Source organism: Dysidea avara, chromosome 3 (genome assembly GCF_963678975.1).
Source record: "Dysidea avara chromosome 3, odDysAvar1.4, whole genome shotgun sequence".
Lineage (NCBI taxonomy): Eukaryota > Metazoa > Porifera > Demospongiae > Dictyoceratida > Dysideidae > Dysidea > Dysidea avara.
In genome coordinates, this window is record NC_089274.1 from 5,378,220 (window position 1) to 5,405,205 (window position 26,986).

Genomic DNA, 26,986 nt, shown 5'->3' on the forward strand with positions numbered 1-26,986 from the left:
ATGTTTCGTAAGCACGCTGCTAGATTTGGAATGCAGTGGGACTGCTATTTGTCAAGTGTCCTGTGGGCATATCGGAACATCCCCCATGCTAGCACAGGGGAAAAACCCTCATTTTTGTTATTTGGATGGGATCAGAAAAGCCCCACAGAAGCTGCATTTGCTCAACCAACACAACCCATTCCAAGTACTATAGAGGACTACTGTGAGAAAATAATATTGTCCTTGTCATCAGCAAGAGCATTGGCTCTGGACTCAATTAAGAAGGCACAAGACCAATACAAGCACTACTTTGATCGTCGCTCAAAGCAAGTTGACTACCGGGTAGGAGAGTGGATCTTCATCAGATTTCCAGCTGAAGAGACGGGACGAAACAGAAAACTGTCACACCCTTGGCATGGACCGTATCGAATACTTTCACGAAGAGATCCGGATGTGACTGCTGCCAAGGTTTACTTTCCCAATGAAGGACAAATACAGGTCCACCAGCAGAGAGTATGCCAGTGTCCACCAGAACTTGTCCCTGGTTATTACTGGTATGGGAAAGGACAAAGGAGTGCTGGGAGAACTCCTAGGTGGGTGGAGGACTTGCAGATAAGGCTATGCAGTGAAATAGAGAAGAATGCCAACACTACAGATGACAACCCCACCTATGATAATGCTGAAGTTAACCTTGACAAAGACGACAATGTAGTTGATGATGTAGATGATGATAACATAGTTGAAGACAATGAAGAATCCACTGAGCATAATTTAATTGGAGATGACAGTGTGTCCACGGACAGTAGCGTGATTTTTAGACATGTGCCCCAGGATTGCCCTTACTCCCTGAGGAGCAGCACATCAATTCCCCTCAGATTCAGGCAATAGCTCGGGACGAGCTTCATTCAGAGGAGAGAGTGATGTAATGACTGAACAGTAACTCATTATATTGTATTGTAATGTTATGTCATAGTAAGTGTGTGCGCATGTGTGTGTGTGTGTGCTGAGCATCATTAAGAGTGAACTGCGTGCTTAGTAGTAGTACAGAATCAACCCGGTGCCTATAAGTATTTCACACTTGTAGAGTTTCCCGCCATAATCTGAGCAGTTGGATGAGTGAAGTAATATCACGGGTGTTCACAAAGGGGAGGAGGGTGGGCAAGAGATAGAGTTCAAAATGGAGGCAGACCACAACTGAAGCCCAGACATGAGATTATGGGGTTGTGCTGGCTTCATAGTGGCTGATATGCTACAAAATCAACAGAAAAAAATGTCTGGCCAACATTAATTATCAGGCCATCCACCAGTAAACCACTGATTCTTGCCCAGCCAGGCCCTTCACAAGGTCTGAAACTGCCATTCAAGCTCTCCACACTGCCCAGAAAAGATTTCTGTTGAACCAGCCTCGAGTAGTTTGAGTAACACTGAGGTTCAAAACTAGTAATAACTATCCACTGGTAGTGTTAATTTGGTTTTTCCTGATGTACAATTTGGAACGGTTTTGTAAAATCTGGTCACATATAGTAGGTGAAAATTTTAGTGAGAGTTGGGCATATATGTATGTATTTATGTAGATTTTATGGCAACAAAAGGTTTGTGAATTTGCAACCGGTTACATAACTTGTAGCTATTTGGTAGTAGGAAATCACAGAATCCTGTATCTCTGTAAGTAGAACTTATAATTTCCATATTCATTTCCTACAGTAGTTTGTTGCTTGTTTTACTACAATATGTACCTATAGGCTATTATCGTACATAGGCATATACAGGATTCTGATATGTTTAGACATGAGTGATTTTATCTTTTCATGTAGCCACAAGTTGACAAAGAGAAAGACCTTAGAAAACAACATACGTTACACCACTTAGTTTATGGAGAGGAGAAAAACTGTCCATACTTCAGCACTGCTGACTTGGTTTGTTTACTTGTACTGATGATACCCTTTGTTAATCACATATTCACCTATATAGTGCTCACAAAATTTTGACAATGATGCTCTACCACACTTTAAACAATGTCTTAGAAGATTGGAAAGTGTGCAACAGTATGTGTGAAGAATACATCGTAGATCACCTTGCAATTGCAAGGGAAAAGTGTGAAGGAATAAGCTGCAAACTTTGGTGAGAATCCACATGTGTGATACAACTGGATCATTACTTTAGCAACAAGCCAAGCCACAATTCTGTGCATGCCAAGTGCTACTTTGTCTGGGTTAAATCGTGATACTATTAGCCACGGTTAGCCAGTTTCTTTCACTTGCTTTGCTTAGGGAATTGTTTAGAATAAGCTGATATCAGTTTTGCAATTAAGTTTGTGGATAGCCTTGCCCACATCGTCTCCGGGTCTCAAAAGCATAGAAACGTTGTCGGCTTATTCCATTCAAGTGCACAAGAGTATATACATAGGAGTATGTAATTGTATACATACACAGTACAGCACTAGTACACAATGCACCATTTAGCTATTGTATAGTGTAAAGTACACTATTTAACTACAGCTCACTACATGTGTAAGTAAGTGTCTACTTGAGTACATAATTTAGTCATGCTATGCTGGTTAAATTCCTCAGGAGAATTGTAACGTCTACAATTCTAGATAGTGTGTATTACGGCCCTGTGTGTGTATTGCGGCCCTGTGTGTGTATTGCGGCCTTGTGTGTGTATTGCGGCCCTGTGTGTGTATTATGGCCCTGTGTGTGTATTGCGGCCCTGTGATGGGTGTATTGCCAAAAAGATTACTGTAATGTATACGGTATATACCCAACACCTTTAAATTCATATACAGTACAAAGAAAGTTAACGTTGATAACAAAAAAATTTAGTACCCACATTGTCCTTATACGTATCTAAAAATACATAGCATAGTAACGTTGTTGGTATGGTTTACTGTAAGAGTGTTAAGAAATTTCCCAGAGTAAAACAGATTAAGAAAGAGCAAGTAAAAGTGGTAAACTGTAGCTGCTAGCATTGAAAACTACAGTACCCCTTGAGGTTATTGTGTCAGTGCCAAGTGTTCCTACAGTATCTGTATCGACACCATTGACACCCGTAAATATGCCAGAAAGTAAGCTATGTAAGTAGCAGTAAGACCATTTCACTTGATTTCACCAATTTTTGGTTAATGAATGTGGTATGTAGCCATGGTCAAGGCTATAGCAATGATGGTCAAGACCATAGCAACTATGGTCAAGAACATAGCAATGATGGTCTAGACCATAGCAACCATGGTCTAGACAATAGCAACCATGGTCTAGACCATAGCGACCATAGCAACCATGGTCTTCACCATAGCGACCATAGTCTATATCATAGCAACCATGGTCAAGACTACAGGTTGTTTACATATTTAGTACGCTTGCTACAGATTTCTGCTGTAGACAATAACCTCATTAAGCAAGCTTCCAGAAATCCAAGAAAATTGTGCGTAATTCTTATTCTTTGTAGTTTTCCAGTATTTCAACATTTCACAGCTCCTACAGTATTTTTAGGACTATTGTGGTTAATTCAGTATTGCTAAATATATTATAAAGTCCTGATCATATCTTCATATTTGTTGTTGTACCAGGAAGTTTTGTCTTGATAATGGAATCTACTCTGTCTTGAAGTATGCTGATGAAGGGTTTGTAGTTCATTCTGTAAGTTTATATTCATTGTAGATTGTACTTGTCTAGATCTGTCTACTCGATATAGAAACTTAGACCGACCACGGTCGGTAAAGTATCTCCTAATTACCTGAAATATAAACAGGAAAGGAATGAAATTGGACATGGTGGATTTGGAAGGGTTTACAAGTTTACTACAGACCTTGCAATTAAAGAAGAATATAAGGTAATACTGTGTAGAGGTAATACTGTGTAGTGGTGGTCATGAAGGTAATACTGTGTAGTAGTGGTCACAAAAGTTTGGGCTTTCCTTCCCAAGAATATGTATCTCCCCAAAACCATCCTCAGTTTTACTTCACGACAGCTCGGCAGTTTTAGTTAGGCATAATCAAATCCAAATGTGCCTTCAGAACAAACATGGATAATTTATCCAAATCTTATTAACTAATTGACTCACTGACTAATGCCTTCACCCAAGCATAACTCGACCATGGGTAATGCTGTGGGCTTTATTGTCTTCACTATTTAGATCCAAGACATTTGTTTTCACTTACCTCAGCAGCTATAGTGGATGCATCATTGACTTACCTTTGTCCCCTTGTTGGTATTGATTTACGGATACCACATAGTGGCTTCCTTGTGCTGACAAAACAGAAATGTCCGTACCAACTGGATTGATTACAGAGGTGTTTCTTGTAGTGTTCTCTGTTTGTATCACTGTTTAACGGGTGGAACATACGTAGCTGAAAATGAAGTGAATGGCCACTTTGCTTTCAGTATTTGATAATTGGAGTACTTGCTCAGATGCAAAAAAAAATTTTATTGTACCTGGCATCTTGCTTTGCTTTAATGTGGTATACTTGGGTTCATGATACCGTTCACCAATCACAATTGCAAAAAAAGTAAAGAAACGAGTACAGTAGACCCTTAGTTACCTAACCCTCGTTTATCTGTACCCTCGTTTATCCAAACTTGGAGATGACTGTTATGTTAGAGTATTTTGATCAGTGCATATATAATATAAATGTATGGGTTTCAGCTATCTGAATGATTCGTTTTACTATTTCATGGGGTCATTGAGGTTTGGATAACCAAGGGTCCACTGTAGAAGGAAAAGTTAAACTTGAGCAGGAATAATAGAAATAAAAAAGTTATTAAACAAAAGAAGTTATCTACACCTGCAGCTATACTTCCCTACCTCAATCATAACTATATATGCTATTGACAGGCTATTAGAACAGATTGCACAGTATAGCAACAGGTGTAGATAGTACTTTTTTTATTTCTATGATCCCTACTCCAGTTTAAGTTTTCCTTGTACAGTGTACTTGTTATAACTTAAGGATGCATGTACATAAAATGTACTACATACATTTTCCTTTTATAGCGTCCATTGTTCTTGAATGCAGCTGTTTTTAAGCAGTTGATTCGGTGTAATAACTCTAAAGATGATCATGTGATTCCGCTGCTGGAATATGTTGTTGGTATGAAATAGCCATTGAAAGTTGCTATTTAGCAAATTACATATGTGTGTCCTAAATGTAGGAGGATTTTGTGAAGATGATCCCAATAAACATGTGTTTCTTTTTGTTATGCCTCACATGAATCGAGGTACAGTATTTATTACTTAATGCTTGTTACATACGTATAAAGTTGTGAGGAAAATTAAAGCCGTAAAAGTGTGTATCATTAAGAGATTAATATGGGGCAAGCCAGGTACCACAAGTGCTATATTGTAATTTCTGGTAAACTTTGGAACATTAATCTTGTCAAGAAGTACTCACAAATTACACTTCAGTTCTTTGCCATCAGATTATCAGTAAATTTCCATACAATCTGTTTTCTAGTTGTAGAACATATAATTTAGTATAATTGATAGTGTTGTATATTGGGAATTGTGAAGGTTTGGGCTTTTCTAGCCAAAAAATATCAATATCACCGGGTATATCCATTCACTGGACTGGATTACTGGACTGGACTACTGGACTGGATTACTGGACTGGACTACTGGACTGGATTACTGGACTGGACTACTGGACTGGATTACTGGACTGGATTACTGGACTCACATAAAATTTGTTCAAACACATTAATTTTTCAACCACTAAAAGTGATTACATAGAGTAGTATACCACACATGGGGCTAAGGCTCTCCATTTCTTGTCATATTAAAAAAAACAAAACAAAGAGGTACACACAGTCCATTGTTTAAAAAATTTATTAAGTATGTTTGGAAAAGTGCTATAGTTTTGGTGGTCTGTTTAATGGTATGACATTGGTTTTTTACTCTTGTTACATTCACTGCATTTTTTGCAAATATGTTTGACCTTACCTTCCTGTTTGAAAGTGTGTGCATTGGGAAGCTTAAATGTACCACAGCACACTTGTTGCTATTTACAATATAAGCCAAAGAGCCAGCAAAGCTGAAGACTATAGGCGATTTTTGTGTTTCAGTAATGTAATATAATTGCATGTTGTAAAACGTACAATATGGTGTGCTATTTTACAAAAGAAGGCTAGAGAAGATAGACATGCATTAACAATGCTAACAGTACACAGTGCCTGAAACATTGCTAGCAGAGGGCAAATTATTTTTAATAACAAACTGCAATAACGTTTTAGTGTAGTTTTTGTGATTAATGTACTAGTTTTATGTCTCATGGTGAATGGTGTCAGTTACTAAACACTTTTTAGTTAAGTTTGGTGATAAAAACATTAAAAAAAAAAAAAAAAAATCTGAGTCCAGTAATCCAGTCCAGTGAATGGATACACCCGTGATGTAGCTAACAAACTGCTGCTCAGAATTCAAGACTGATTAGCAAGCGATACCTGCTCAACAATGCTGATACAAACAGGCAGTGCCAAGTAGACAGATCCACCTGCATGGTCTGTAGCTATTCAATGTAGCAATAGCTGCGTACAACCAGTTGGCCAAATATGTGCTAAAAAGAAAAAAAAACTGAGTCCAGTAGTCCAGTCCACCAGTCCAGTCCAGTGATTGTATACAGCCAATATCACCCTAAAGCCAGCCTCACAGTACCTTCATGCCTACTTTCAGGTTTTGGGAATTGACTTTGTCACTTTGGCAATTAAATTCTTTGCTTTAGCATTAGAATTGGCTCGTAACAAGATTGGCAGCTGGAGAAAACCTGAAAACAAGATGTAGCAGCTACTGCAAGATCTTGTTCAGGTAAAACTGTCGTAAACAGCTCTTTATAAGGTGATAATTTTTCCACTACAACTTCTTCAGCAGCATTTGATGCCATTAGCAATGGGCTAGGTAGCAATGGGTGTGGTCACTTGTGAACAAACTAAATAACTTACCAGGCAGCTATCAGCTTGACGTACAACCAGCTTGAATTACCTTCTAGTGTCTCAAACATAATTCTGCATGGCGAAATGATTCACTTGGTGATGAGTGGTTGTTTTCTTAAAGACAATTTAATTATGACGAATTCTTGTGGCAATGCGACGAATTTCTAATGCAAAAGTGATGAATTCAATTGCCAAAGTGATGAATTCATTTGCCAAGGGGACGGATTCATTTGCCAAAGTGATGAATTCAAATATTCAATTGCTAAAACCTGTAATAGTATTGATTATGCATAACAAAGCCCGAAAGTGCCTTCTGTACAACCTAAAATGCTTCCAATAGGTTGCTACAAATTTTTAAAAACATATATTCAGTGGAATTTTCTACTGACTTCAGACAAGCATGACTTGATAACAGTTAAGACTATATACGGGCTTGTTTTATTCACTATTACACATTGCTTCTACCTGACAGGTACTTTTGAATACCACAGTGTGTACCATGCATGCAAAAGAGCTATGAATGCAAAAGGTTCATGAGTTATGGACACTTATTTACGATACAGTAGAAATAAAGTTTACTGTCATTGTTTCTTTGTTGGAATGGCCTTTTAGTATAGCGGCACAACCAAAAAATAGTGCACTTTTTCATAAAACCATGAAACTTTCCACATAAATAGTAGTCCTCAATAGATGTAATTTTAGATATAGTGAAATTGCTGATTTGACCTTTGGTGACCTTTATGGTCATTTTTGTACAGAAAAGTGATCATTTTTGTCTTTAACTCCCTGAGGCAGTAATTAGCTTGTTAAAAACATGGTACCAAACACAATATCTTGCTGAAAGAAACAACTTGGTTTTTATTGAAGTCAATAGGTAATTTCATTACAAAGTTATGATCATTTTTATCAGCTACAAAATTTGATATATTTACCTGCCCTCCAGGTGTGAATTACCTGTGGGAAGATAATTATGCATAAATTTATCAAATTTTGCAGCTAATAAAAATGATCATAACTTTGTAACGAAATCATCTATTGACTTCAAATAAAAACCAAGTTGTTTCTTTCAGCAAGATCTTTTGTTTGGTACCATGTTTTTAACAAGTTAATTACTGCCTCAGGGAGTTAAAGACAAAAATGATCGATTTTCTGTATAAATATGGCCGTAAAGGTCACCAAAGGTCAAATCAGCGATGGCATTATATCTAAAATTACATGTATTGAGGACTACTATTTGTGTGGAAAGTTTCGTGGTTTTATGAAAAAGTGCACAATATTGCCAATTTTGGGGGCTACGCTGCTATACTATTTTCTTTGTCCACACGGAGAGGTACAGCAATGGATTTGTCAGCTCATAGTGAAAAGATTGAGCCAAGTCCCATCTTTGTAGCTTGTTTCAGTTGTGAGCTATGTGTATGATCGATTGAGTAAATGACTGCTGTAATTTATTTGCCATTGATTGCTGTTCCAACTCTCTGACACTATAATCCCAAGACTATTCATTTAAAAGGCTGAATCTTTGGTTGCCCACTCCTTTGTTACTATAGATAGCAGTGAAACAATAACATGGAATTTGAAGAATGTATGAAAACGAGCATCCAGTCACATATTAAGATTTCTCCTTCCACTGAATAGATACTTGTCTAATCATGTTACTTTGTGATAATTTGTCTGACAAAACAAGTCTAGCTTTTTTTTTATAAGTAACAATTGTACTCCACTGCTTGTAATGAGTCCACAACATTGTACAATATTGATTAAATACACTGGTCAACAACATTGTGTTTTATGTGCGTACATATGTAGGTGGACTACCTAACCTTTTCAAGAAACAAAACTGTGTCATCAAGTATATGGTCAATTACCCAATCCTAAAGAAGCAGTGCCGTATTTTTAGCAACTACATAAACATGTTCATACAAGTTTTTAAAGGATTGCAATACTTGCACAGCAATGAAATTGTACATGGAGATGTTAAAGGTGTGGAAATGTGCAATATAGATTTAAATGCAGTGCTGTAAAGTATGCTAATATCTTCATGTAGATACAAATATCTTGGTGCACCAGACTTGTAGCTGTACAAGTCCTCTATTGTGTGCTTGTCCTGGTGATTTGGGAGTGACTTATGTGTTAGGTGACATGGACCTGTTGTGTATTCATGGAAAACATTTAAGCGGGAAGTATGTTAAATGGGCCAAAGCGAAATGCTGTGATCCATCAGGAACTCCTGGTATGAAGGCAACAGAGGTTTGTTACCATAAGATAATGTGTGGTAACTGTGGTTATATGTGGAATTCTTCATGTGTGACAATGAAACATATTGCTTACCTAAACATATGTATGTATGTATGTATGTATGCATGTATGTATGCATGTAACCACACAGTTAGTATCCAGTTGTGTGTGCTTATTTATGTAAACCTGAAAATTAATTAATTAATTAATTAACTCTTCGAGGACCGAATTAATTTTCAAGTATGGAAGAACGCATAAATTTGTGTTATAAGGAAGGCAGTGGTCTTCTATAAAATGAAGACGGATTATTGACTTAATGGGCAATGTCATCTACAGTGAACGTCCGCTTCGTTATTTTTTCATCTCGAATTCATGAGCTAGTCACGTGGTCTTTTGTATACAAATGGAATCGCCATCAGGTGCTGAGTCTAATAGCATCTAGTTTGATGCGCTAGGATGAATTACTGCCAACCCGGTCAAAGTAGCAGGTGTAGAGTAATGGCGGATGATAATGGGATAGCTACTTTTTCTTGGCAGCCTGGCAGTGGAGATTCTCTTCAAACAAAGCGATACTTGGTGAGATTTTGTTAGGAATTTCATGTTGAGTATCGTGGTGTTATCGAATTCTTTCTACTGTGTACTGATAAGTACATGTAGTTATAATGGCTTATACCAGCCCATGTACTTGAGTCCAATATATTGGGCTTTGGTCCTCGAAGGGTTAAATCCTTAAATCTGATTTGCTGTAACTTAGGTGCTTTAATCCAATAGGACTGGATAGTTAGACTTCAGGCCACAGGGGTCTACGTAATTTAGTAACCCGATGGCACTGTGTTGTAGCGTCTGAGCGAAGTGCCTGAGCAAAGCAAAGACGCTACTACAGGCCTGAGGGTTACTAAATTATGTAGACGACTGTGGTCTGAAGTCTAACTTATTTAGACCCTTAATGGAGCTGTTGTAACTTGACACCGTTGACAGCCAGAGAAATGTAGCATTAATCAGTAGAAACAACCCATCACTCCACCGCATAGTGATACCGATACCTTGCCAGTGCTACCAGTGTTGATGTGTATAATGAACATGAAAGGGTCTAAGTACGCACGAAAAGGGTCTAAGTAACTTAGACACCTTCAAAATCCACCACAAAAAGGGACTAAACAATAGAAACTTCCCACTTTTACATACTGTACACCACAATATTTACATACGTACGTATGTGGACTCCAGTTTTTATTACAGTAGAACTTTGGTTATCTGAACCCCAATGTGTCTCAAGTAATGATAAAAAAGTGTTCTGATAAGTGAATAGTTCAGATAACTGAAGCCTATACATTTGTGCACAGATAAATACTCTAATAGAACATACACCTGTGCTCAAAATACTCTAATAGAACAGTCATTTCCAATTTCAGATAAACGAGGGTTGGATAAACACCCAAGGCCTGAGGGTCACAGGCCCCCTGAGGGCTGCGGGTGTGTATATTGGCAAATCCCTAGCAGCTGTGGTATACAGTGTATATGTGATAGTTTGTTAACAATCAACTTGTCGTAATTTTGCAACTACACTCAACCTGGCTAATAATGAATCCCACAATATAATCCTGCGTGTCGCTCAATATAACAGGTCAAAGCAAAGTGTATTGTTAACCTGATTGGGCATCAAAGCCATGAGCAAACTGTGCTCCCATGATAATATTTAATAGTTGTAACATGGGCATGAGTGGTCTGCCTGATATGTCTACCTGAGGGCTGAGGGTAGACATATTAGGTAGACCACAAGTGCACATGTTACAAGTATTAAGTAACACTTTGAAATTCTTTTTAGCCTTGACTTTTAAGTTAGTAATTATGCCTTTAAAGCTACTTTTAAGTTTAACTTCAAAGCCTTTGATGTGGTTGAAAATACCTTTGATCTAGGCTGGTATTGTCCAGAGCATTTGAAGTGGCTGAACTTTTTAGTATAGGTTAGGAACCTAGACTGAGGCTCTTCGTGGTTTCTAAAACACAAAGAGCCAAGAACGTGGATCCTAACCGACTTAGAAATTGTGGGCGTTATATATATATACATATGGCTATGTAGGTGGAACCATTGTGGGATTGAGTTATATGTCGTTTCAAAATCGTCACAGTGTTAAAACAAGTAATGCGATCAGTAGAGAAGATTGAACATGTTTTCAAATTAAAGCTTGTAGCTAGCTACATTATCGCTGCTTCTGTTAGCTGGTGGATCAGAAACAGAATGATAGTTACTGCAACAATAAAGTTAACGCCAGCACTACCAAGGGTTTAAAGGAAGTGGTAACAATGGGAATCAGGGAGTAGATTGTTGTTAATGGTTAATAATACTTGGTCTGGCGCTAGCCTTCTGTGACTAAACCAGTATATACGTGATTTTATACCTACATAACTTTTTTTACAAGAAACAAATAAACATTCTACAAGAAAGCTTACCTATTTAGTTCTTTTAATAGGGAGTCAATAGTAAAAGCAGGCTTGAAACACTGACGGGCATTAAATAAAACTCAGTCATTTTTTCTGGAATTCTCCGTTTATGATAGCGTACCTACAACGTTACAGTCTAGCTCCTGTAATTGAATTGGCATAGGTGTGCTTATAAAAAGAATGGAGTAGGTCAAGCCCTGTTGGTTTATGGGCTATTAGCCTGTACATATATGCTTAGTTTCAGATCAAATCCATTTATAACACTAGTACTCACTCAGTAAGGTTTTCGATTTGTATAAGAAACCTATATCACCAATAGACAGTTTTGATTGTGGGATTCAATTGGTCTCAATTGAGAGCCACTGGAGTCTCAATTGTAAGCCACAGAAGATCATTGAAACCTACAATGTACAGTGCATCTTGCTCATTACATTTTGCTACTGATTCAATAGTAAGAAAGCATTATAACTAGAGCCCTAACCACAGGGCATTAACCGCAGGGCATTATACAGATGTGTCAAATCACCGAGAAATTGTAGGGTCACCTCTCGGATTTTGATGAAACTTGGTGTGTTTGTTGTACCTATGGTGCTCATCACCCATACCAATTGTTAGCTTCATACACCACATAGTTTCTGATTTATGACCACAAATATTTTGAATATTTTATGAAAAATTGGTCCATCTTGAGTTACAAAATCAACTGTAGCTTACCACTGTGTTACTATTTTAAAATAAAATTTTCAGTGATTAAAGACTGTTAATTGATCTCTCAAGTAATCCATAAACTATGGGATATCAATTTAATTAAGGTTAAAAAAGGCTCCATTAAAAACTTTAATCCTTAATATTCAAGAAGTGCTGCTTCAAATTCTTTGAATTTTTTAGTAAATAATAATTGGGTTATGGTCTATTGTTGGTAAAATTTTTGTGGTAGGGCCACAGTGGGTTCAAGAGATATAATTAAATATGTTGTGGTATGTAGTGGAATTTTGTAGTCTATTATTGCTATATGGGAGTGTACACCTCTAATAACCACTCTTGCCAACTTTGTCTTACACAATGAAGGTGTCCAAGTACAGTACAACCTGAATTAGTGACCACCTGTATTGAAAGACCACCTCTGTGCTGCAATTTATATAGTTGTATAGTTTTCAAATGCAGCCAGCTTATATAGCTTGTAAAGGCAGTACAATGACCAGCTAATGACACCATGTCAGTTGTTCAATTGAGCATGTAACAACACACCTGCTGCTTACTTAGAGTATTGTAACAATGAAGATTATTCGAGACAACAGGGACGTTGCTTTCAGCTCTCACATACAATCCATGGTATGAGAAAACCGCACTCTTTTGTACCAATCTCAGATAGCAGAGTGGAAATAAAATTTTACTCATAATACCATACCTGTTTCACTGCCCATACAAAAGTCTCAATAGTAGCAGTGAAATTTATCCAGTATTTCACTGACAACAGTGAAAAAGTTGTAATTGCAATTTCATTGGCTAGAATTTATGTTAACAATGTAGCGCCAATTAGTGTTGATGCATGTTTAGTACATAGTGACAAAACTGCATACATGGCAACGCTAATGCACAGCATGCGTATATGCAGCGAGTATGGTATTAACTGGGAATAGCATGGGTAGCAGTGAAATTTGGGATAAATATCACTCTTGTTGTATTGGAAATGGTAAATTTCACTCGGCTTTGCCTCGTAATATTTATCCCCATTTCCAATACAACACTCGTGGTATTTATTCCAAATTTCACTGCTACCCATGCTATTACTATTACTAATCTGATGTTTTCAGGAAAGAGAAAGTTGCTCTAGTAAAGAATGAAGCTTCACCAGAATCAATTGCTGGATTTGTCACTTGTTGACATGAAGAGAATCAGTAGTTAGCTTGTGTGCTTGAAGTTTGCAGTGACACTAAGGAAGTGAAGCTGACATTACTGCATCCACATGGTCCATCAAACTCATTCAAGTACTCAGAGCCCCAAAATATCCACACTATACCAATGGATGATATTCTAACTCTTGTAGACTCAAGGATAAGAAGTGGTTGTGTGTACTCTGACAAAAAAGAAATGACTTTTGCTACTAAACAGCATCACATTGTATCACCACAGTAACAAACTTGTATTACATGCCTTTGTCACAACCTGTTTATATATGCATACATATTTAGCTTGCAGTTGAATCAAAGAATCTTGTGTGTCTGCAAACCTAAATCAGCAGAATGGGCTTCAAGGTGTGCAATACTACATGGGATATGTACTATAATACCTCAAACACCTGTAGCTACCTATCTCATAATCCCATAGAGACCTCATGCTGAAACTTTTGCAACTAATAGGTGAATGTCTGACAAGTATCTACAAAAAATTCTAATCAGCACTTTTTGTTAGAGCAAAGGTCAAAGTTTAGGAGACATGGTTAATTATCAACTTCATCAAATTAAGCTGTTAAATATATCAAATGAAAGCTTTTTCTTTGAGCTTTAAAGTGGTGCAATTTATTTTAAAAACACCCAAGTTATGATGCTTTGAATGGTCGCAAGTACAGCAAAAATAGAATACTAAATAAGCCATTTCTGGGAAGCCATACAAGCAATGGGTGAAGGTACACATGACCACTTGGGATACCCACACACCAATTTCATCCAATTCTGAGGGGGTCATGCGCAAAACTTTGGTGAACTGATATGGAATTACCCATACAGTAAATCCAACTAAATAAATTGCAGCACAAAGGTGGTCTTTCAATACAGGTGGTCACTACAACAGATTTCACTGTACTTGGACACCTTCATTGTGTAAGACTAAGTTGGCATGGCCTTATCAAGAGTGGTTATTAGATGTGTACACTCCCATATAGCAATAATAGACTACAAAATTCCACTACATACCACAACATATTTAATTATATCTCTTGAACCCACTGTGGCCCCACCACAAAAATTTTACCAACAATAGACCATAACCCATTTATTATTTACTAAAAAAATTCAAAGAATTTGAAGCAGCACTTTTTGAAATATTAAGGATTAAAGTTTTTAATGGAGCCTTTTTGAACCATAATTAAATTGATATCCCATAGTTTATGGATTACTTGAGAGATCAATTAACAGTCTTTAATCGCTGAAATTTTTAAATTTAAAATAGTAACACAGTGGTGAGCTACAGTTGATTTTGTAACTCAAGACGGACCAATTTTTCATGAAATATTCAAAATATTCGTGGTCATAAATCAGAAACTATGTGGTGTATGAAGCTAACAATTGGTATGGGTGATGAGCACCATAGGTACTACAAGCAAACCAAGTTTCGTCAAAATCCAAGAGGTTACCCTACAATTTCTCGGTGATTTGACATGGAATGACCCAGACATTGTTCTGACCACAGGACTTAGACATGTAAACTCAAAAATCTGTTTGATCTGCCCACGCAAAGTGTTACATACCGTATAGTAAAAAAACTTTGGTGGTAAAAAGCGTGACGAAGCCCCTCTCTTTACGGAAAATACTTTGACGATTGAAATAATATTCGCTAAAGTTTTTACTGAAGAATAACGACAAGGTGTCAACTCATCAGTTAAGTAGTGTAGTAAGTATATAGGTAGCTATAGTGTTATTGTAGCAATACTTTGGTAGCTACTGATCTAACAACGTGCTAGCAAAAGCGTGCTTCGCTATCTCCTGCGATGCCGAGAGTGACCGTATTTATTTTTTCAGTGAACTCCAGTAGCAGAGGTTATCTCATATATCAAAGTATTTGGTCAAATCCATTGCCAGACGATGAACTAGTTGCATGACGTGCGAACGGGAAGCCGGTTGGAAAGGTCATCCCTAGCCAAGGAGTGCTTACAACAGTGGGACACATTCCTAGGAAGATCTCCAAAGTCAGCTCGATCTTTATTGTGTGGTGGTACGAGCTGACCTTCATCTCAAGTTCTAGTTACTCAATGTACTTGTATGATCATCTAAAATAATTGGTGAAAAAAACTTTGGCGAATTGAACGCTATTCACCAAAGTTTTTTGCTATACGGTATTTACTCAATTTGTGCCGCACTCTTGAATAGTACCACAGTGAGGTGCTCTTTATCCTTGTTTCTGAAATAATTTTAATTGTACCACACCTCGAATAGTACTGCACTATGCTTTTGTAATTACGTACTCTTTACTAGTGCTCTTGTACCTTTAGTATTAATCTCCATCTTGATTTAAGGAAGGCATTGTCCTGGTAAACTTAAATGGCTGTCACATAATCAAAATTCCGGATATTAGTTAGTAAATTGACCACATAGTACGAGGTGTGACATGGTTGTGCTACAAGGACTTGACTAAAAGAAAGGTCTTGAATAGAAGAAGTAAGTAGCAACGTGTTGTAATTGTTTTATAAAACTATAACGTAGAATAGCTATAGTAGTGGCATGTTTAAAATATTAGTAGCACACCCTCAAATAGTACGAAGAGTTTTATTCTAATCTTTGGGCAAAAAAATAATGCCCCTGGGGCACTAATTGAGCAAATACGGTATACCACTTTGACACCTCAGATCAAAGGAAACCACAAGGCTATATTTCATGTATTACCCTGACCGCAGGGTGATATTGTGATATAGCCCTGACCACAACTGCCTTTGATGCTGAGGCAGTTACAAAGCATCAGTTCCCTTTGATTGAGTGAGTCAGCATTGAATAGTTCAGTTACTAGGCATCACTAAATGGGACCGGATTTGACAAAATCAGGCTTCCACACACATCCATTTCTTCAACGTTAATCACTTGTAACTTGAACAGCCAGTATGCTATTAATGAACAATTTTCACACAATGCTGTCATTGTATGATACATTAATAGGGCAAAATTGGAAACTGATAGCATACTCCTATAGTACGTTCGCGTTGAGCTGAACCCTGGGTTGGTGATTAAGAAGCCATACAAGATCAAAGGCTTTAAACATGATGTTCATGACGCATTTATTCGTAAGCTCATGTTACGGGCGCGCACTTAATTGTCGAAAATATGGCGTCCAGTGCAGCGTTAGTGAGTGCGGAGCGAAACCCTCTTGGAAAGAGGTTAAACAGCCAAACAAAGTTTCTACTCATGAAGCTTTGGACCTACTTCGAGCAAGAAGCGAACAAGTCTAAAGTTTCCGTCAATGTGAAGCAGAGAATCTCTAAGGCCACTGGTATTAAATATCTTTGCAGCTGGGTTTGGTATTGATTTCGCCACGTAGGGATTTCAGAGTCATCTATTGTAAGAGTGAGGATGGAGTACCGCAAGAAAGGCGGGTTTTCTACGCCAAGAAAAAGGTACAAAAGTAGTTTGCAGGAGGCTACTCTATTCATCTAATCGTCACTGCAGGTACAAACGTTCACGAATCCGTGTTGATGCAGACAGTTTCGACCGGGATGCAATCAGACGGAAAATACATTTGTTATACGACAAGAAAGAAAATCTATCACTGTCGAAGATTTTGGTGGGTGAATTTGAACGCTCGAGCCTTTGGTTTTGTTACTCCGTCTACAGTCAAAACTCCAGAATGATGGTGTTTTCTCCGGGGGAAGAACATCACTTAGAAGGGTATTGAAGGATATGGGATTCAAGCATAGAACGATTAATGACAAGAGGTTAGTATTGTACCAGTTTGTGTGTTTTAATTTTACTACACATACATGCAGGGTATACTATGAGCAGCCCCGTATAGTCCATCAGCGTCATAAATATTTGAGACGAATGAGGCGCAACAGAACTGAAGGGAAACCAGTGGTGTACTTGGATGAGACTTGGGCCAATGCGCATGATGGAAAGTCCAGAGCCTGGGTAGAGGCTGATAAGACTACTGGGGGGACTATAGGAGGAGTCAGGTTGGTTAAATAGCTTTCAAAAGTATGCTTGTTTAACCTAATTTATACATAGCAAGCCATCAGGTAAAGGAGAGCGCCTTATTATCTTACATGCTGGAGGCAAAGATGGATGGATTCCCGGTAATTTTCTATGATGTGAAGTATCCAGTAAACACAGTTGTTCTTTCAGGTTGTGATTGGGTTTTTAAAGCCAAGAAAGGATCTGCAGCTGATTACCATCAAGAAATGAATGCAGAGAATTTTGATAGGTGGTTTAAAGAAAAGTTACTTCCAGCATTACCAGCCAATTGTCTGATTGTAATGGACAATGCCAGTTACCATAGGTAGGTATTAGATTTGTCAACTGTAAACATTACTGTGTTAACTGCAGTCGCCACTTGGAGGAGCAACCAAAGCAAAAGTGGCGAAAAGCACAGCTGAAAGAGTGGTTAAATAAGAAACGTAAGGCAGTGTGTATATACTGTCACTGTTTCAGTATGTGACTGTATGATGATTCACAGGTATAGCATATCCAGAAAGTTCACTGAAAAGAGATCTGTGGGAAATCATCAAACGAGCAAAAACTCCTGCAAGATATGCTATAGATGAGATAGCTGGAAGTAAAGGTATGTTAAGTGTATACATTGTGGCTCTGACATTTTTCTGGTATGGCTTTTTTCTGGTATACTGTTATGATCCCAGTTCTTTCGGCTAACATAATAATAGGCCATGAAGTAGTCAGACTACCAGTTGCACACTGTGAACTGAATCCTATTGAGATGGCCTGGAGTCAAGTGAAGGGACACGTAAAGCGGAACAACAAGAGGTATATCAACATTGTTATGGACATTGTTATAGTTTGGCATCTATTTAGGTTTACTTTGACTGAAGTTAAGGAACTGGTTTATCAAGGATTTGAGGCTGTTACATCTGAGAGGTGGCAATCTTTGATAAAGCACGTTCAAGAAGAAGTCGAAGATCATTACTGGGAACAGGATGGACTTCATGAGGAACTTCTAGAACGATTCCTCATTCACGTCAGCAGTGATAGTAGCGATAGTGAAGATGGTGATGGTGGTGATGGTGGTATTAATGACTCCTCCACCACCAGCAACAGTGAGTCCGAGTCTTCTTCTGAGCCTACTTCATCTGATGTAAGATTGTTTGATATTTACAATACTAGTGTTACAACTTGTATGTTGTTCTCCAGGAGTCATCGGATGGCTGGGATTGAACTCTGCAAAGTACATGAAAAAAAACAACAGATGAAGTGTAAGTGCATGCACTTTCAAAGTTATTGTTACTTTATTATGCTTGCAGAAGGTGAACATACCAGACATTGTGTATATTGATCAGTGCAGGAGTGTTTAAAAGTCACTAAAGGTATTATAGGTCCAAATGCACACAAACAGTATTTCATTTAGTGAAACTTTCTGTAGAGTTCTGTGGGAATGTGACTTTGAGAACCAGGTGCTGATTTGAAACAGCTTGTATGGCATGTGCACAAAGTGATGGGAAAAGGATTAAAATGACAAATTGACTAGATGGGAATAGGAGAGAATAAGCAGCTGTGTGGTAAATGTGAAGTTAAAAACATGTTGTTTGCCTCACTTGCAGGTACACCTATGCTGGATAAAAGTACTTGAGCTGTTATAATTTGGGTTTTTACTCTTAATGGCTGAAAGAGGTTTTTCCCCTGAAGATAAGTGGGCCACTTACCTTCTAAATACAATGCAACAGTGGCCCCAGCTCTTCTACTCACGCAACTCTGTTTTACACACACAAAAACTGTTTATTTTTTCTTGCAAAAGTGTATTACAGCCTCTTACATAACAGATGGTGATATCATGCGTGTTGAGGGCGGGAGTGTGACGTCTGGCTTCGCCACAAACATGTGTCAACATGAATATCAAAGGGCCGCGCTTTAGAGGCTTCCCCATTGAAAATGTATGGAGAAACTTTGCAGTGTCATAACTAGAGTGTCTTACATTCGAATGAAGCGCTTTTAATCTATTTTTAGCGGATTGAGAAGTGCTACGTATCGAGCAATACAGGAGGCCCGTGCGATGTAGCAATCGTAAGTTATTAATCGTTTTTGAGGGTTCAGCTCAACGCGAACGTACTATACATTGCGTTATGGTCCTTTGAAGTCATAAATCTGGATGTGTGTAAAAGCCTGGTTTTGTCAAATCTGGTCACAAATAATCATTTTTTGCAATGTGGGGATTGTTTTTTTTTATACAGTACATTTCAACTGCATGAAAAGATGCTGCAGACATTCCCAATCTATACGCCTAAGTATTTATTTTAGCAGCTTAGGTTACTATAGGCATCCACAAAGTGGTTATTTGGTTTAAAATGGTATCACTACAACCAGTGAAATCCACCTTTTGTGCCCACAATTTAAAGCCACAATCATTGTCTGCAAACCTCTGTATAAAAGTAATGTGGTAAATGTAGGTTTGTCTTCCTTCACCCAGAGGAAGTCAGCAGCAATTTAAGTGCTACTTTAAAATATTGCCTTAATTGCATATTTTGGCTTGAAATTTCACATGAGCATTAATGGTCGCAATATAAAAACTAGCAAATGGTGGGGGTGACAGGGGTTGTTCGATATATGGATTGCGCTTCTTATAAACACTAAGGAAATAAAGCCATTATTAAATTTTATTAACATTAGCATCATTGCAGCCATTTGTTGTCCGCCACCTTTGATTTTAAAACCTTTTTCACCAAGACTTTTCAAGGCCACACTATTTTTCACAGCTTGGCTTTTTTGTGCGGATATCACTTCTTTTTGTAATTACAAGTTCCAAAGCCAGCCTATGGTCGACCTTGATAATTCCTTTTAACTTTTTTCCCTTTACTACAGGAATCATCAAAGACTGCATGGCTATATGAAGAACTGAAATAAGATGAATTTTGAAGGTGCGTATACCCCAATGATAGCTGGGCAGATTTGACTCAAACTAGGAATGGGAGATTCCCTACCCTGAGGAAGCTTCCACTGCAGAAATGGTTAATTATACCGTTTAAGCACTATGGAGCTACGGACGTACATGAAAAATTTTTTATTTAGATTTTTTATTAATATTCCCAGGGTTACCAGCACACTCTGACATCACAGAACTATATGACACTACTCCCTCTGAAGAGAGACAAGGAGAACAAGTCTTCTGTAAAATACAGCACTGAGCAGCATGACCCATACCACCCCTTAATGTTGAAAATACAAGTGGGGTAAAATAGCCCATCTCAGTTTCGTTGTTCATACTTCCGTTGTTTCTCACGTTCAAAACATATGGTGAGGATACTTGGGTACCACGCAATAGGCCAATAGCCTTATTAAACTTTGACATTTAAAAAGCGCCTTCAGATGTTTGCTTACCTCCCCAGAATCCTAAAGCATAAACGTCTACATGAGCTCCATCCTCATTATTAGCTGTTGCATATCGAAGGCCGGGTCTCACCTGTAAAGAGGCCGCAACGGATGCATGAAAACAGTATTTTCAGGTTCCGTAAAATGAGTATGTTGCCCGCCCACACTGGTTGTACTTGGCCGCATGACAAGGCTACTTTCATAATTTTTGTAAAATGCTCTAGAACAATCTAGATTTTCCATTGGTAGATCTATGAAAGATCTATGAAATTATGAACTTGACTATTGAGTAGATTTTAGCTAGAATTTTCATTTATAAAGTAGAAATAAAGTGAGGTGATCAGCCGTGATAGCAGCAGCTCAGTGGTTAAGGATTTGGGTGTTCAGTATGGAGGTCCCTGGTTTGATTGCTGGTCAGTAACTTTTTTTCCAACATTTTTTATGCACCTTTTTCCCACGTTGACTGTTCTGTTAGAGTATTTTGACCCCGTTATTTACAGTTGTTTGGTTTTGCCTTGTAACTCTGTAGCTGTCAATGTGATTTCTTTTAAACCACAAAAGGCTTGGGCTATGATGGTTAACCTATATGCATACTGATTTTAAAGTTATTCCCATAAGTGGTTTACCCTGTAGGCGTGACAACAAGTCGACAACAAGTCGGCCTTTTTTAATGCAAATAATCGTCCATGCTCTATGAATATTAATCAGATTTGCACCAAACTTGGTACGTGATTGTGCTGCAATATGTTCTTAAAGTGTACCAAAGCTCGAGACAATTGTGGTACACATTTGCATTTTATACTGGTTTTTGTAAAGTGTGCGAAAAGAAGAATCTAAACCCTTGAGCCCCCTAAACAAAGAAAGAAAGAAAAAAAAAAAACCCGAAGAAATTAAACTAAATTTTAAAGGCTTATATTTCATGATTGCATTAAGCAATCTTGCTTAAATTTGGTATGTGGGGTCTTGAAGGTGGATGGCGTTTGCAGTACTGTATAAAAATGATTTCAATTCGAGATGGGAGTACGGAGCTATGTATACGTGAAAACTGCATTTTGTTTCTTCCTGTAAATATACTCGCGGTGTGGCATGCCAGCTTTCTTGGCTGCACGACACTACCATGTGTCTTGATGTAGTTTGTTTTGTAAAAGTTCCTAGATTTTGAGGTGAAAATTATATTAATCTATTTAACATGTCTCTTGTAGCACTAATCGGGTATGTATATTCTTGTGAACAACACAATGATGCCACACTTCATTACATATTCCACACATTTTATTTCATCCCAGAATATCGACTTTTGCATAATTAATTTCTGAAGGTGCTTAATCGCTACCGACCTCCTTTGTTCTTCACCTATGGACTTTATCCACAATGATGTCATGGGGTGCGCATTATTTGGGGGTACTAATGTAAAGGCGCCTATGGAGAAATAGTTTTAATCCATCCTATTTCACTCATGAAGCAAGATACCAACCAGTAGCCAACAGGTATGGGTATAAAGTAACAAAATCCTTTGCAAACTAGTGTTGTCTCAAAAATTTTCTAGCATGTGATACAAATCATCCATTGTGTTGTCTTGTAACCATACCTGTTGCTTAAAGATCGATATCTCCTTCCCCGGCTGATAGGTGCCTGTACATTAGTACCCCATATAATGTGTGCTCATGATGTCATTGTGGATAAAGTCCATTAGGTGAGCATGTTAGAGTGGTATATATTACTTATACCATGGCCACGAGGGATTTGCCTGATAAATATACCCAAGCTCGAACGAAGGCCGCAACTATTAAATAAACATATATATATATGCTTAGTAGTCTCTATTGCCTGGGCAATATCAAGAAACAATATGTGAGTTAAGCCCTGAGTGGTGCCTTTGAATACCCATGCTAAAGTGGTATATAAGCCGCTCCAGTATACATCATATGCATAGTGTATTGTATTTAAGATGCTTTTACTGTAGCAAAGACAGCTACATACTTGGACCACCTTAAGGTTACGGGATACCGGATACTACTACTACGGTTAAAGCCAAAAAAATCGTCCATTTACGCATGTTGAATATAAATTATAGTGTCAACATATCACATATATAATTGTCTTTTACAGGAACGACGGTGACGGAGGATACTCTAGAAGACACTGCACTATTAACCTTGAAAGTGCGACAATCGGTGCGCCAAATATTGTATCTTATGCACTTATTTTAAACGTACTTTTTACATAATATCATTGTATTTCATAGTATTTAGGTCTCCAGAAAGTAAGGAAGTAGTCGCGTTAAGGAATACAAACTGACGGCAAAATTTATGATCACTACGATGTTTTCAATTGACAATTGTCGAAAATTTTGCCCCACAACCGGGTCCATGTATCCTTTTCGAAACAAAACTCTCCGTGTTGCACTGCTAAATTTATCTGTTAACCCGTTGGTGTCTACTTTACTAAGCAGAGAGTGGCAAATGTCTAGAATTTTGGTTCGCGAGCACACAAGCCACCTTAATGTAAATTAGGACTGATAACACGCATGCGTACAAGAGTTTCGCGGTGTATCTATGGTATATCTAAGCATAGATACTATACTAATAACGTAGCCAGCTGCCTCTACACGTGTCGGTGTTGCAATTTTCGTTACGCGAAAGTTTGTCTACATCTTGTAGTGTGTTTGAAGGTAATATTATTATTATTATTATACATACGTACATTTTTAAAATGAAAAATCTAAATTACAGTTGTAGTGTGAACAACGGCTAACAAAAGGAACAAACTTGACAGACACATTTCCCGTGGCATATATCGTAAGAGGAGAGTATCTGCTAGAAAAGAAGATAACACAACAGTTAACAACAGCACAGCAGAGACAGTTAATGATAGTAGAATAATTAAACTACAACAGCTACAGGAACATTTACAGATTGTAGCTCACCATGTAGCAACTTGCTCACTCTGTGAACAGAAGTCTCCACAGGACCACATAATATCTGTAAGGGAAGAACGCAGACAAGGACTAGCATCAATTCTTACCACCCGTTGTGCTGGTTGCCATACCGAGTTCTCCTTCTCCACATCTGTTAGAGTCAGTGGACCAACTGGTGGTCAGTACTGGGAGAGTAATTTAGCTGCAGTATGGGGCCAGATGTCAACGGGTGGTGGTCATGCCCCATTACAGGAGTCTATGGCAACTCTTGGAGTCCCAACCATGACAAAGCGATCCTTTATTGCTGCTGAGAAACGCATCGGAGAGTGGTGGTCAACTCTTCTTGAAGATTCTATGAGACAGGCAGGCCAGGAAGAGTGGCAGATAGCAATTTCCAAGAATCGCACTTGTCTGGGTGACCCAGCCATCACAGTCATCTTAGATGGGGGGTGGAGTAAACGTGCCCATAAACATTCTTACAATGCGAAAAGTGGGGTGGGAGTCATCATTGGATTAGAGACACAGAAGATATTGTTCATGGGTGTCCGGAACAAATACTGCTCAATATGTAGTCATACCGATGATCCTCCACTACATTCTTGTTACAAGAATTGGGATGGCTCTTCATCTGCCATGGAATCAAGCATCATTGCTGAAGGCTTTCAGAAGTGTATACAGCAACATGGGGTGAAGTACAGCAAGTTCATAGGTGATGGTGACAGCTCTGTTTGGTCAACTCTGGTTTCTGCAGTTCCCTGGGGTTTCGCCATTGAGAAAGTGGAATGTGCAAATCACTCAGTCAAGTGCTTTCGCACACAACTGGAGAATTTAGTTTCCAACAATCCTAGTTACAAAGGTAGAGGAAAGTTAACGGAGGCAATGCGGAAACGACTCACCAGAGCAGCTCGTTGTGCAATCGTGATGAGGAGCAAAGAGCCAGACAGGACAACTGCCATTATCAAGCTGCAACAAGACCTCATGAATGGACCTCTCCACTGCTTTGGGTGCCACACCAACTGCAGCATAGATTTCTGTAAAACAGCACAAAAGCATAAGAACACAAACACCAACAACTCACCATCAACTTCCGCTGCATCAGTACCACCCCCGATTGTAGCTGTTAACACGCCCACAATATCAACCCCTACTCCAGTTATTAATATGCCCACTACATCCACTAGCCCAGCACCATCAGACAGCAGTACTAATACTCCACAACTTGATTTACTTCCTACCACATTGTCAGCTTCAGCATCATCTTCTGGCCTCCATCCACCTGATGAATGTCCAGATGACCTTGATGATCTGATGACTGAACAGGCACAGCACTGGATATATGCCACAAGTGATGAGTGTCTGGACGAAGTGAGAGACATCCCAGAAGAAGATCTGCAAAACATTGACATGGGAATGATATGCGATATCCAGCGAGCTGTTAGTAGACTGGTGAGCAAGGCTCCACAGCTAATTGGTAAGCTAAAATGAGTTGTGAGAATTAATATTCAGTATGCACACACTACAGGTAATTTTACTACCAACCTGGCAGAAAGCTGGATGCATATCAGGTCGAAGTTTGACGGTGGGAAGCAAATCAATAGAGTCCAGAGCGGCTCCTGGCAAGGCCGTTGTGCTGGAGCTGGACTACGCTGCAACTTGGGACCATCTTGGGGACCACTGGCATGGGAGAAGGCTATTGGCGCTCCACCTGATGTCTTCGTGGCTTCTGGACAGAATGCTGTACAATGCTGTGAGAAGGATAGGAAGCGGAAGGCTACTGATGAGTCTAAAGAAAGGAGGAAACGGGCAAAATACTGTACAGCATCTGTTGATAACAGTATAAGCTCATGAAGAGCATACTCCAGGTAATACAAAAGTTTAGTTATTGCAGAATATGCATACCAGTTAAAGGGAACACACATTTTACCTAAGTTTCATACCAGCAAGCAATTTTGGTTGCATTACAGCAGAATCACTCTTAAAGGATACTCCCTGTAGAGGACACTGTATGTTTAATTTATCAAGAGGACAGAGAACAACCTCCTTATAGCAGTAAAATTTCAGTTGGTCCCAAAGTGTCCATTAAATAGAGGTTCTGCTGCATAGTGACTAAAATTATACAGAATAGCATTAGAATCATAATGAAATTTGCCAACTGACATGCTGTAAATTGTGTAGAAGCTTACACACTGTACACACCACCCACTTTATAGCATAGAAGTTGTCCTTCAAAAATATGTCCACCTTGTAGTATCCATTTTCTCTATACTTTTCATAAATATTACACAAATCCTTTTATACCATCCTTTACCATCTAGACATGATGGTGAAACTGAAGTGGATGATGTTCCCAGCCACCTCCCATGCTCCCAATTGCAGGAACTGTCATTGGCATTCTACAGAAGCAAGATACTCATTGACACCAATGCCATGAAGAGAGTTGAACTGCTTACCTCACAACAGGGAGATGATGACACTGCAAGGGCAATTTGGAAAGCTGAAAGGAGGCTACGCATCACCTCTTCAAACGTTAAGAATATTGACCAACGCAGATCAACTACTGCTTCTGCTCCACTTGTCCAGCGACTGCTTTACAGCAACTTCAAGGGGAACACAGCCACCCGGTATGGTTTAGCACAGGAAAGAGTCAGCTCTATCAAGTACTTGGAATGGCTGAAACAAAGTGGATCTGCTGGGGCTACAATCAACCGCAATTGTGGTTTAGTCATATCAGCTACTCACTCATGGCTAGCTGCAACACCAGACGCATGGGTCAAGGATCCATCCGCCTCACCACCAGAAGGCTTGGTTGAGTTTAAAAATCCCTATAGTTATAAGGATTTGCTCTTGCAAGAAGCGTTAGACTGCAAACGTTGTAACTGTTTGGAGAAGGCCGACGGCTCGTTATCACTGAAACGCAGCCACGAGTATCACTTCCAGGTCCAGTTCGCCATGTTTTGTACGGGCAGGAAATGGTGTGACATTTTCATTCGAGCCAAGGACAGCCACTGTGAGAGGATCCAGTACGACGAAGGGTTCTGCTCCAAAGTTATTCCGAAGTTGAAGCGATTTTACTTCTGTGCCATTCTGCCTGAACTGACCCTTTCTTGCCAGCCAATACGGGAGCCCAAGGAATGGATAGACGACGAAGACAACTGGATGGGCATGGTTGAGGGTATCCCTTCTTAACTGTTGGTCGACTCCCGTGTTGCCGGCGTAGATTCGTTGCGTAGCCGTAGATTGGGATAAAGTTGGCTTTGTGTGCC

General features: G+C 38.8%; 3 protein-coding genes across 13 annotated transcripts in view; 2 read left to right on the top strand and 1 right to left on the bottom strand.

Annotated features, from left to right (window-relative positions):
- LOC136249041 (uncharacterized) overlaps window positions 1–26,986 on the top strand; it is a 63,716-nt gene that overhangs the window by 15,597 nt on the left and 21,133 nt on the right. For both annotated transcript variants that reach the window (XM_066040946.1, XM_066040948.1), the window contains 8 exons: window positions 1,794–1,895; window positions 1,951–2,100; window positions 3,545–3,614; window positions 3,670–3,807; window positions 4,969–5,065; window positions 5,127–5,192; window positions 8,703–8,876; window positions 8,941–9,143. In XM_066040946.1, coding sequence (XP_065897018.1) covers window positions 1,852–1,895; window positions 1,951–2,100; window positions 3,545–3,614; window positions 3,670–3,807; window positions 4,969–5,065; window positions 5,127–5,192; window positions 8,703–8,876; window positions 8,941–9,143 — 942 coding nt within the window. In that variant the 5' untranslated portion in view covers window positions 1,794–1,851. The remainder of the gene's footprint in view (window positions 1–1,793; window positions 1,896–1,950; window positions 2,101–3,544; window positions 3,615–3,669; window positions 3,808–4,968; window positions 5,066–5,126; window positions 5,193–8,702; window positions 8,877–8,940; window positions 9,144–26,986) is intronic.
- LOC136249034 (uncharacterized) lies at window positions 16,553–19,260 on the top strand. Its single transcript, XM_066040930.1, has 14 exons — window positions 16,553–16,769; window positions 16,818–16,893; window positions 16,946–17,060; window positions 17,111–17,211; window positions 17,263–17,448; window positions 17,501–17,568; window positions 17,618–17,771; window positions 17,819–17,889; window positions 17,949–18,053; window positions 18,154–18,253; window positions 18,302–18,581; window positions 18,638–18,699; window positions 18,748–18,810; window positions 18,867–19,260. The coding sequence occupies exons 1-12, from the start codon at window positions 16,604–16,606 to the stop codon at window positions 18,659–18,661; spliced, it is 1,446 nt and encodes a 481-aa protein (XP_065897002.1). The 5' UTR covers window positions 16,553–16,603; the 3' UTR covers window positions 18,662–18,699; window positions 18,748–18,810; window positions 18,867–19,260.
- On the bottom strand, window positions 23,461–26,960 carry LOC136249035 (uncharacterized). Of its 10 annotated transcripts, XM_066040939.1 has the most exons (9): window positions 26,174–26,237; window positions 25,881–26,116; window positions 25,761–25,829; window positions 25,661–25,712; window positions 25,263–25,506; window positions 24,802–25,199; window positions 24,620–24,754; window positions 23,733–24,567; window positions 23,461–23,622 (listed from the first exon to the last, which is right to left on the bottom strand). In XM_066040939.1, the coding sequence occupies exons 4-8, from the start codon at window positions 25,680–25,682 to the stop codon at window positions 24,515–24,517; spliced, it is 852 nt and encodes a 283-aa protein (XP_065897011.1). In that variant the 5' UTR covers window positions 25,683–25,712; window positions 25,761–25,829; window positions 25,881–26,116; window positions 26,174–26,237; the 3' UTR covers window positions 23,461–23,622; window positions 23,733–24,514. The 10 variants fall into 10 exon arrangements, with proteins under 10 accessions (XP_065897011.1, XP_065897005.1, XP_065897004.1 ...); XM_066040933.1 differs by lacking the exons at window positions 25,661–25,712; window positions 25,761–25,829 and adding an exon at window positions 26,463–26,960 and having other exon boundaries at window positions 26,032–26,116; window positions 26,174–26,409; XM_066040932.1 differs by lacking the exons at window positions 25,661–25,712; window positions 25,761–25,829 and adding an exon at window positions 26,463–26,960 and having other exon boundaries at window positions 26,032–26,116; window positions 26,174–26,418.

Coding starts and splice junctions, on each gene's coding strand:
- LOC136249034 (XM_066040930.1), top strand. CDS start 16,604: ATGGCGTCCAGTGCAGCGTTAGTGAGTGCGGAGCGAAACCCTCTTGGA. Junction 17,061..17,110: donor TATCACTGTCGAAGATTTTG/GTGGGTGAATTT, acceptor CTCCGTCTACAG/TCAAAACTCCAGAATGATGG. Junction 18,254..18,301: donor GTAAAGCGGAACAACAAGAG/GTATATCAACAT, acceptor GCATCTATTTAG/GTTTACTTTGACTGAAGTTA.
- LOC136249035 (XM_066040933.1), bottom strand. CDS start 26,236: ATGCGTAGCCTCCTTTCAGCTTTCCAAATTGCCCTTGCAGTGTCATCA. Junction 26,117..26,173: donor CATCATCTCCCTGTTGTGAG/GTAAGCAGTTCA, acceptor TTGCTTCTGTAG/AATGCCAATGACAGTTCCTG. Junction 24,755..24,801: donor TGATGCAGCGGAAGTTGATG/GTGAGTTGTTGG, acceptor GCTGTTTTACAG/AAATCTATGCTGCAGTTGGT.